This window comes from Symsagittifera roscoffensis, chromosome 5, assembly GCF_963678635.1.
Source record: "Symsagittifera roscoffensis chromosome 5, txSymRosc1.1, whole genome shotgun sequence".
Classification (NCBI taxonomy): Eukaryota; Metazoa; Xenacoelomorpha; order Acoela; family Convolutidae; genus Symsagittifera; species Symsagittifera roscoffensis.
Window position 1 is genome coordinate 35,017,096 of NC_087066.1, and position 11,606 is coordinate 35,028,701.

General features: G+C 33.0%; 2 protein-coding genes across 3 annotated transcripts in view; both read right to left on the bottom strand.

Moving 5' to 3' along the window:
- The window catches only part of LOC134846008 (5'-3' exoribonuclease 2-like), a 351,354-nt gene extending 345,649 nt beyond the window's left edge, over positions 1-5,705 (bottom strand). Inside the window, exon 1 of one of the 2 annotated variants that reach the window (XM_063863172.1) lies at positions 5,692-5,705. The gene's annotated coding sequence lies outside the window, so the exon portion shown is untranslated. The remainder of the gene's footprint in view (positions 1-5,691) is intronic. The other variant, XM_063863171.1, reaches the window with a different exon arrangement.
- LOC134846713 (mucin-3A-like) overlaps positions 1-8,914 on the bottom strand; it is a 40,237-nt gene extending 31,323 nt beyond the window's left edge. The window contains exons 1-2 of the mRNA XM_063864098.1: positions 8,702-8,914; positions 6,845-7,159 (exon numbers count right to left, since the gene is read on the bottom strand). Coding sequence (XP_063720168.1) covers positions 6,845-7,159; positions 8,702-8,747 — 361 coding nt within the window. The 5' untranslated portion in view covers positions 8,748-8,914. The remainder of the gene's footprint in view (positions 1-6,844; positions 7,160-8,701) is intronic.
- Between the last annotated feature and the right edge of the window lie 2,692 nt (positions 8,915-11,606).

Below are 11,606 nucleotides of genomic sequence, written 5' to 3' on the forward strand. Positions count from 1 at the left end.
TTTGGTATATTACTTGCGCGCTGTTTTGATGAATGCGTCGGGTTTAAGCGGAAGATATAGTGGTGGATGTAATTTTCCAGCATCAAAATTTGATGTGGCTTTAACTATGGGATAATTTTTTAATAGTTCTGCTAGTTTTTCAAATTCTTGCTGATTGATTTGAGAAAAGTTGAAAATTGAACATTGTTAAAAGTGTTTTGTTGTTCATTTGTATATTTTGAGATTTGGAATTTTGGTTCGAAATAGGGGGTCTTTGTCAAAAAATCCGAGTTTCGTTTTGACTCATAAGTAATTTTATTTATAGATAAACCTTTCTTAAGAATAGTTGATTGGCAAAAAATCTATTATTTTTAAGATTTTGTTTACTCTGTATGCGTTTTCTTGTGTAGCTGTAATGTTGCGTTTGCTTCAGATTTTTCATAAAGGAAATGTGATCTTATATAGCAAAATGTTACATACAAGTTAATCAATTGTATCTGTAGCTGTGTTTTAAGCGTATTTGATAGATAAAATTGTTACTCTAAAAAATAATGAATTGGTTTGAATTCAAGATCAGACATGTTTTGTTCTTGTTTATTTTGATCAGAGTAAAATTGATGTACTTGATTTATAGAAACGTCAATTACATATCCTGTTAGTGGTTCAAGTTGATTTCTCTGTTGATTATAAATCGGCTAAAATTTTGAGCAAAATGGGGGTTGCTTGTTTGGAAGAGTGTTAAAGATGTATCACATAGTTTTGTTTTGTTTGTAGGGATATTAAAAATGGTTGATTCTGCGCCAGAATCAATTAAAAAAACTAAATCAAGATCTGGTGATCGGAAGTTTTTGTTTTCTGGGCTTTCTAATAGAAGTGGGCTTGTCCAATATTTTTTGTTGGTGATGTTTTTTGTTGTATTTTGGTGATTATGATTCATATTGGAGTTGGTTTCATTTACCTGTGTAGTTTGTAGTTTCTTGAATATTATCTAGTTCTTGAAGATAAAAAATAATAATTACATTCTGGTATTAATTCGATTCAATTGGTGCTTCATTTTTATGTTCTATTTTAAGCATAATAATAATAAGTGTGGTTTCTGGGTCACTTTTGTCATCTGTGGCGTCAGAGTGTATGTGGTTTAACTGTTGTTCTGAAATTTCTGTAGTGTCGGTACCTGGAGGGTCTGATTTTAATTCATCTGTAGATTGTACTTGATAAATTGGTCATTGATGTTTCGGTGTACTGCTTCTATAGTTTCAATTTTGCGTTTTAGAATTTAGAGGATTTCTTTGATGGGGTGACTGAAAAAATTTTCCTGATCTGTTCTGATAGTTGTTGTTTGTGTTTGAAGAATTATCAAGGATTCTATTATTAAAATGATTATTTTTTGGTCTATTCCTGGAGTAGTTTTGTGATCGTTATTCGAATAATTTCGATGTCGAATATTTGAAGAGTTTCATTTTCGGTTGTTTGAAGCATTTCTTGAACGATCATTGCAATAGTTTCTATTCCGAGAGTTTGAATAAGAATAGTTTGAATTTTTACTTCTATTTGAGTTTGATCTAGAGTAATTATTTCTTTACGGATTAATTTGACTATTCGATCTGCTATATATGTTCTGTGAATAATATGCAATATTGCAATCTTTCTTCAATCTGGTAATCTTCCGCAAATATTTTTCTACCAGGAAGATCGTGATCTGTTAGTGCTATAGCTCTTTTGAAGTGGTTTTCTTGAGCATTTCTTACTTTGAACAATTTTGCTTGAATGATTTTCATGTTTTTTTTTTGTTTTGATAAAGAATTGTTTGTTTATCTGCGTTGTTGCGGTCTATTTAAGTTGTCTTGTTGTTTTTGTCTGCATTCAGTAAAAAGATGTCAAAATTTGCGACATTGTTTACTCTATTTTTTGAATAATAATTTGACTTTGAAATTTGAATTCTTTTCATAAGTGTTTAATATTTGAATAATTTTGTCTGCTAGTTCGTTATCAGAGTCTTGGATATTTTTATTATATCAAAATGTTGTTTGAGTGTTTTTAACATACGTTGCTTACATACGTAGTTCTCGGGTTGATAATGGATGTGATGGTCGCTTTTTTATTACAATTTTGCAAAATTGTGGTGTTAGGGTCACCACCAAAATATCGGTCAATTTCGGGTTTATAATCATGTGTGTTGAGAGAATAACCTTTTCGTGCTAGGGTTTCAATTCCTTTAACGAGCTGTTTTTTTTTTTAAAGTCTACGAATTTCGTTGCACGAAACTCTTGATGTTGTTTTTTTCAGAATCGAACAATTTTGAGTATTCTTGTGTGCATCGTTTCCAATCATTTTTTTTTCAATAGGTAAAACTGAAAACCATTTTTGAGCTGAGCCGTCAAGTGTGGTTTGAATTAGTGCTGTTCGCCTATGTATCCATTTCTGGTGGAATCGTGTATTTTTTGGTTCTGGGCCTATGTTTAAAATTAGTTTTGCTGTAACTGCATTGAAGTAACCTTCTACTGATTATCCAGGATCTGTTCCTGTGAACAGCATTAGTCATTTATTAGATGTTAGGTATGGATTCATGGTCATTTGATGTGATTCTGCTGTGTTTGGTATTTGGGTAAAAATTTTAAGTTTAATTTTTGTGATTTCGTGTTGTTTTAGATTATATGAAACTGGAATTTCATTTTGTTTTGGATTGAGTTGAAAACCTTGACTTTTTATATGGTTTTGTGATTAGTTATTTTTTTTATCGTGCCAAAATTTGGCACTGAGGAAGGTGTTGTTGTGTTGGTCGTGTGTATTCTGAGTTTATGTAGGATTCAAAAAAAATCCCTGGTCGATGAAAATTATCTGGTGGTCAATTTTTTCGAAAAATTTTCGCGGGTTATTATTGTACTCTTGTTGGTTTTGGTTGAAGTAGTCTACATCTTCGGAAAATTGTGGCTGACTTCTTGTGCTTTTGTGAATTGTTTCCTTGCTGAATTTTTGTTCTGTTGAAAAAATGGGTAATTTTTGATACGGTATATTGAAGTTATCGGTTACGTATGACTTTCAATGAAAAATACCGATTGATGAGATGGTTGTGCTATCTGTTGAGTTCAATTATGTTCTTGTGATTGACTTTGCGTTGTGTAAAAGAGTTTCGCTATTGGGTTGCTAATGTTATTGTTTGCGAAAAAATCATAATTGTGATTTGCGAAATCATTTTTCAAAATATTTTTTCTTGTTCGATGGTCGTGTTTTAGTTATTGGTCTATATGTTTGATAATCTATATGAGAGTATTTTGTTATAACGGATGGTTTGACTGTTGATTGTAGTGCAGTTTATTTGGAGGAAGCATTTTTATTATGTGGTCTTGTGAGTGTTGAATGAAATGGGGAAATACTTAAATGTGTTGTAATAGGTTTTAGTTTCTATTAATTCTTCGTTTACAAATTATAATGGGGTTTGGATATCCTGTTTAGTCAGATTTCAAGTACCATTATGAGTTTCCTGAGTAATTTTAAATGTTGAGTTTAAACTATTATAATTTGTCCTATCATGAAATTTTGTGTTATAATTTAAGGGAGCGTGTTGTATTAGTGGTGAGTGGAGTTACTTTTAGGAAATCTTTGAGCACAAATACAGTGGCGGTTGCCGCACTTGAAATATCGTTGGGATATTTAAAAAAAATGATGAGACCATTCAGTGTCCAATACATAATCTGTTTGGTCTACTAATATTGTTTCATCGTCTGAAGTTTGTGGTCGAAAGATTTTTCTTTTTCTCGATATCTTTCACCGTTGAGATTAGATCTGAATTGTGTACAAAATAGTCTTTAGTGAACCATGCTCGGATTCTTTGTAGATCGATTTTCACTATCTGTGGTGTTTCTTTCTCGGTCAGTATTTCTTGAGTTGAATCTAAAAAATGCGAGCAAAGGTCGATTTCTTGTTTTACTATTGCATGTCGAGCTGTTTGTGGTTGTGACACATGTAATAATTCGTTTGATTCTAATAAAGAAATGTAAATATAAATGATAGAGAAAATACCATTTGAGGAAATTGTGTTTGCACTGTGTGCTTTTCGATGTTGAACATTCTTGATATATTCTATGAAAACTTTCAAATTCTATGTCATCTATTTGTACTTGGTGTGGTGTTTTAATTGTTTGTGATGGTAAATTTCAGTAGTAAAAACTCCGTAATAAGAAGTGATGCTGCTGATGTCTGGTAGATAGTGGTCGAGTACTTATCTTCAAATTTTTTTAGCGAATTTTTTTTTGCATGGTCTATTTCCATTTTGAACAAATTTGCCAATAATTATGGCAAAAATGTATTTGTCCTCTAGCGGGATCACTTTGTGGATGAATGACAAAAAGAAGAAAAGAGTTATCATCAAAATTGACGTCGTATTGAAAAGTGTTTTGTGCTGCATTACGCTTAATGTTTAACTTTCAATGTGTCTTATTGAATGATTCCAATTATAGAGTCGAACTGGTTCGCGTTGCGGAGGTATGAACTTTTTATTCTGTGTTTACCTAATATAGACGATGCTGTTGTAAATTCTGATTCGGAAGATTATTTTTGGTCGTTTATTGGTTTACTTTTGTCGTAAATTAAATTTAGAAGGATTTGAAGTTCTTGAATTGTAGTTGTATTAGGCTCCGAAACTGCGTTTCATGTTTTGGAAAATTTTTGTTTAACAATTAGCTTTTGTTTTGTTAGTATTGCCTTCTTTCGTGTTTGTTTTTTCGATCTAGTATATCCTATTTTTTGTCCAGAAGTGTGATTACAACATTGTATGTTTCGTTGTGAATTAAGCAATTGTTAAGTACTATTGTTTGTTTCTTTCCTAAATTATCTCTTGACATAAGTGTCAGGATGATGGTTGCAAAATCCACGTGTTAGGCCTTTTATTCCCTAAACTCTTAAGTTTCACGATTGTTGTGAGTTTATCCTAACTCGAGAAATAGGTTCTCGAGTATACACGGGTTAGAGAGAGAGAGAGAGAGAGAGAGAGAGAGAGAGAGAAAGAGAGAGAGAGAGATAGAGAGAGAGAGAGAGAGAGAGCATATCACTTCAATAAAAAAATGTTGTACTTTCTCGCTGGCTATGATTTATGTTAAGAAAAACTTACTTAATCTTACTCAGGGTTGCGATTTGTGATCAAGGATTGGGGAAAAGTAAATCAATCCACAAGGTTCAAGCATTAATAGAACACAAGCAGATAGTTAGATACTAATAGATATCTTACTAAAAATTTGTTGTGTTTTAGCTTGGGTCAGATTAGAGGAGGGGTTCAAGTGAAGGATGAAAAAACAAAGTTCTTCACTGTTTACTTTAATTAAAATGGTGAATTTTCAAAAAATTTCTATTAGTTCTGGTCGTTGATAAGGGTTGGAGAGTTAATCGATGTGGTCGTTAGACACTTTTTACTAGGAGGTTAGCCTAGATGATCTAGTTTGCGAAAAATTTAGATGATTACAGAACAAGGATAAGCCTTGACGATATTTAAGTTGCATATTATAGTTTGATTTAAAATTATGAATTATGGAATATGATTTATAAGTTAGAGAGTTAAATGATACTAATTTCTAATTGATTATGGTTATGTTTTAGATTAGGAAACAAAGAAACATTAGTAATGGAAGGATGGGGGTACAAAACTTGAGAAGCAATGAACTTCTTATAATTTCAATAGAATTAACTTTAACTTAACTTCCCACTACTTTTTGTATTTTGTATTTAATAAGTTTGCAGATTTGACAAAAAGAACAACTTTGGTATCTTTTTATTTGGTATCTTTTTATTATGTTTATATTAGATGGTTATACATCATGAAGAAGTATCCGGCTTGAAAATGAATCTTATTGGTCAAAGTCGTTTTTTTACTTTTTGTTAGAGAATGAAAACCTACTGCATTGAGAAGTATGAGGAGAATTAGTTGTTGCAGTTTTCGTCAATTCACAATATAGAAGCTCGGTCTCCTGTTCGGGTTTTGATCTGGTGTTTGCCGTATCGTTTGAAGTAATGGAGTAGATGTACTGAGACGTAGAGACATGCTTATTAAGTTTAATGTACTACCTAACTTTTTGCAATGTATTTTGTATCCTATTTCTGTTTTGTATTTGCTGAATCTAACTTTGTTAAGAGGTCTTGTTTGAGACTCTTGGTCGCACCAGATGAGTTTATGATCGGGGTGGCTCCTTCATAGAGTAGTTTCAGATAAGGTACACCGTCTCTTCTTCACGCTATCTTATTTTCGGCTGGATAGATTCGTGCAACTTCTTAGTCCATACCAATCTTAATCTTACTCTTATATCTCCAAGTCTCAACAGATCTAGTGTATACTGTTGTTTGCGAGTTAGATATCAGGAACTATTTTGAAGGAGAACAACTGTCTTCTAAGTGATTTTTATTTTGGTCTGTTGCTGAATTTATGAATAGTTTCAGCGATACAAATAAAGTGTTAGTTATGGATCAAGATTGGTTAGTTAGAAATTCTTTTAAGGGATAGTTTTATCATTAATATAAATGGATATAATTACTAGTTTTAAACTGGTTACACCTTTTTCATTTTCAACTTGGAACTTTAAAAAATGGTGTTTTTGCTGGGAGGTTATAACGAGAAGAATTGTCGGCTCTTTTCCACGCCCCACCTTTCAAAATAAATTTGGGTTTTTATTGTTGTCTTATGTGTTTTATGGGTAAACAGTCATCCTACAAAATTTGAGTTTGAATTAAGAAGTTCAAAAAATATTTTTCGTCTGTTTGTTCCGAAAGCATGGAAAATGACCTATGTTTCTGGAAAAAAAAAGCACAAGTTATTGATCTGAAAAATGAGGCTTCATGTACGAGTGTGTGTGTGTGTGTGTGTGCGGGTGGGGGGACTAACTGGTGCAAATATCTATGGACTGGGACTGGGTTATAGTGGGGTTGGCGGCCGGGTCTCCGTTCCACATGGTCACGTTAACTTGGGTAACATTGACAGTATACTGAGTGCCACTGTCCAAACTATAAGCATATATGATGGGCTCGAAAACGTAGTCTCCAGTATCCGTTATAGAGAACCCTGTGTTGGGCGTGACTGAGTAGCTGTGAACTATCTCCAGTATATTTCCAGCAGTCTCTGTGTTCACAGAAACATTGAAACTGTCGCTTGTCTGGCCAACAATTGCCAAAGTTATCTGTGAACTTTCTACGCCTAAATCTAAACAGCAAAATTCAACCTTCACAAATGTCAATTTAGCTAGATGGAATAAATTCGGACTCGAATGGAATGTTTAACCGTAGAAAATATGAAAAAAATCTGAATGAACAATTGACTACAAAAGTAACTGGTTCCGGCCACATTGATTTCTTGAGACGAAACAAAAACGATTTTTTTCCCAAATAGTGCAGTTTGTTTTTGTTCACAAAGGGAAAAGCGAGAGGGACAAAAGCTTATGTTCACTAAAGGAAAAAACTCATTTGGAAGTAGTAATGGCTCAAGTTGACTACAGTTATCATTGCAAAATCTGTAATAAAAATAGAAACAATTTCTTTTTCCATAAAAAGTAATCTAAAATTTTCGCGAACAAAATTTTTTTTCAGGCTCCTTCAATTTAAGATTTTTTGAAATTTTCGTGCTAGGAGAATAATAACTGAAGCTTTTCAATTTTTTCGCTTCAAGCTAAGTTATAATGTTAGTTAGTATGGTATAACTGAATGCTTCTGTAAACTATGCTTGCGTTGCTCGCTGTAAACTATACAAAAAGAATCAAATTATTCACAACGATTTGAAGACACGGATAAAATTATTTTATACATTTTTGAAATAGTGACTAAATCACGATTGAAAAAGTTTTAGTTTAAAATAAGGATGTATCATCAGAATTTTATTTTTGGTTATCTGATTTTACTCAAAAATTATTCTAAAAAACAAAGATAACCGGTTACTGTGAAAGTAGCACAGAATGTTCTGACCAGTCTTAACAAATTACAACAAAATTTTTTTTCCAATTACTGTTGTTTTTTCGGTTTGGTGCTATAAAGAAATCTGAGCAAAAAAGTAGAGATTAGGCATTTTTGTCAGTCATGTAAAATATGCAAATTGGAAAACATTTTTTAAAGTCAAATAACAAGAAAAACTAAAAAAAACTAAAAAAAAATATAATTTTTTTTTTCTGAATATTTTTTCAAAAACATTTTCTAAACTTTTGAAGTTTTGATTCCTACGATGAAGCTAAAAACTCCAAAAACTAACTTCATTAGAGTAAAATTAATCTTTTAAGACTTAAATTAAACATAAATAAGCTAATGTAAGCCTGCTCACTCGCACGAAAAATCAAAAGTTTAAAACCGTTTTTTTTTTTCAAAACCGGGAAAACATTTTTTGATGTCATTCGAATCAGGACGCAAAGGGCTTTAATATGATATATCACTCAACCCAGTCCGATGATTATTTGTGGTAGCTGATTTTGCGTGGAAAGCAAAAAAAAAAGAAAAAACTAAAACACACCCGAATACAAAGTTCCTCCCCATTTTCAATGGTTGGAACAATAAGGCATTCGAAACTAATTTCCTGCTCAGTTTTTGGTCGGAACAATAGCTCAATATTAAAGCCAGGGGAAAGTCTCATATTTTAGCTTGACTTTGAGCTTTAGAAAATGGAAAATTTTGTATTTCATAGAAGTTTGTCTTTCATAGATAAAAAATTATTTGAAAGGAAATTAAAGAAAAACAGGAGCAAGAACACAATGAGTGGCTTTACCTGAGAAAAGGAGGAGCAGGCAGCAGAGGAGATTAAGTCTTACCATGACAACAAACTGTAAAGCACCGCCCAAATGCAAAAACGGAATGTTCAGAAAAAAAGTTGACTGAAGCTTTCTCTTATCTGTTTATATATAGCTTATTATTCGAGCTATAAACAATGGCAAACAAAACAGCTGGTCGTAAAAATGAATTTCGTCCCAATGACTGTTCAAAAAATTAATGATCAACGAAAAAAAATCTTTTTAATTAAATTTCTGGCAATTCGCACATGAAATGTTGACGAGTCCATTTTAAGAGGTTTTCTTTGGTTCTTCATTACAGCGCTCCAGCTGTTTGGATTTCGAAGTGGTTTCAATCAAGAAACGACTATAATTACGAGAGCGAGACAGTGACGAAAATATGTATTTTACTTTCTTTTTACATTGGTATAATATTCGAACTCCTCGTGTTCAAAACACATAATAGTCGCAAGTTCACATTTTCAGCATAGTTTTGTGATATCGATGTATAAATGCGAATTTTTTCGCGCGTCAATTTTAATCATGAACAATTTTTCACCATTTGATCTCCTCACCTCATTATTGATTCCAAAGCATCCAATCATACATCATCGTTTCTAATGAAGTGTTGGCTTCTGCTTTCACATTTGCACCATTTGCGTCATCGATGGCGTTGGCTATAGACCCCATCATTTTCATGCTCTCATTTTTCACTGGATGTCTCGACTTTTGGTATGTTTGACTTTCTAGACCAAATTTCGTTATATTTAAACTTTTTCAGCTAATTTTGGTAAGTTTCGATTTTCTCGACCAATATTTTGAAAACTTTGTTTGTTCAACTGTGCTCGACTTATGTTTCGACTGTGCTCGACTTATTTTTCGACTGTGCTCGACCTATGTTTCGACTTTCTCGACCGAAGTTGGATCTATTTTGACTTTCTCGACCTATGTTTTGACTTTTTCAACCTATATTTCTTCTTTCTCTACCAAAATCGGGTATGTTTCGACTTTGTGCTTGATCTCTGTTTCGACCTACACGACAAAAACTGTGTATGTTTCGACTTTGTCGACCTATGTTTCGACTTTTGGACCAAATTCGAGTATGTTTTGACTTTCTAGACCGAAATTGTGTATTTCTCGAGTTTCTCGACCTGGTTTCGACTTTCTCGACCAAAATAGATTGTCTCGACTTTGTGCTTGAACTAAGTTGCGACTTCTTCGACCAAAAATGGGCATGTTTCGACTTTTTTGAAAAAAATGTTTCGGCTTTCTTGACCTATGTTTCGACTTTCTCGCTTTCTCGATCAAGAAATGTTCAGAGAAAATCGAATCAAAGGTCCACAAAGTCAAAACATACACAATTTTAGTCGAAAAGATCGAAACATTGATCAAGCACAATGTCGAAAGCACAAAGATTCGCAACCTATTTTTCAGTTTTCTAACTTGACTAAAATTGTTTGCTTTTTGACTTTCTCGATATATGTTTCGACTTTCTTGACAAAAATAGAGTATGTTTCGACTTTGTGCTTGATCTATGTTTCGATTTCTTTGACCAAAAGTTTGTATCTTTTGATTTTGTGATCGACCCATATGTTTCTACTTTCGCGACCCTATCGGGGAATTTTTTGACTTTCTCGATATTTTTTGACTTTTTCGATCTAAGTTTTGACTTTCTCGACCAAATTTGAGTATGTTTTAGCTTCGTTGGATTCGTGATTGACCTAAATTTTCTGTTTTTTCAACCAGCAGTGGGCAAGTTTTGATTTTTTTTACCTATGTTTTGACCTTTGCGACCTATTTTTTGACTTTGTCGACCAAAATTGTGCATGTTTTGACTTTGTGCTCCATCTATGTTTCGACTTTCTCGACCCTTGTTTCGACTTTCTCGACCTACCTTTCATTTTTTTGGCCCAATTCGGGTATGTTTTGGCTTTGTGCTTAATCTCTTTTTTGACTTCTACAACCTATGTATGGACTTCTTCGACCAAATTTGGGTATATTACGACTTTGTGCTCGATCTATGTATCGACTTTCCAGACCAAAATTGGCTTTCTCGACTTTCTGAGCAACATTTTAAAATTTTTGTTTGTTCGACTGTTCTCGGCTTATGTTTTGATTGTGCTCGACCTATTTTTCGACTGAGCTAGACCTATGCTTTGACTTTCTCGACCAAATCCAGTTATGTCTCGACCAAATCCAGTTATGTCTCGACTTTGTGCTTGAAAAATTTTTCGACTTTTTGGACCAACAATTGATATGTTTCGTTTTTTTCTCAATTTACTTTCTCGATGGACAATTTTTCAGAAATCGAAAGTTTTTTGTTCGACTCTACATAGATACGGTTCGACTTTCTCGATCAAAAATCGACATAATTTGGTTTCTTCGATTTCCCGACCAATATTTTAAAAATTTTGTTCATTCGACTGTGCTCGATTTATGTTTCGACTGTGCTCGACCTATGTTTCAACTGTGCTCGACCAATTTTTTGAGTGTGATTGACCTATTTTTGACTTTCTCAACCGAAATTGGGTTTTTAGACTTTTCTGACCTATGTTTTGATTTTTTCAACCTACGTTTCTTCTTGCTCTACCAAAATTGCGTATTTGTCGACTTTTTGCTTGATCTATAATTCGACTTACTTGACTAAAATTGTTTATTTTTTGACTTTCTCGATATATGTTTCGACTTTCTTGACAAAAATAGCGTATGTTTCGACTTTGTGCTTGATCTATGTTTCGATTTCTTTGACCAAAAAATTGTATCTTTGATTTTGTGATCGACCCATATGTTTCTACTTTCGCGACCCTATCGGGGAATTTTTTGACTTTCTCGACATTTTTTGACTTTTTCGATCTAAGTTTTGACTTTCTCGACCAAATTTGAGTATGTTTTAGCTTCGTTGGA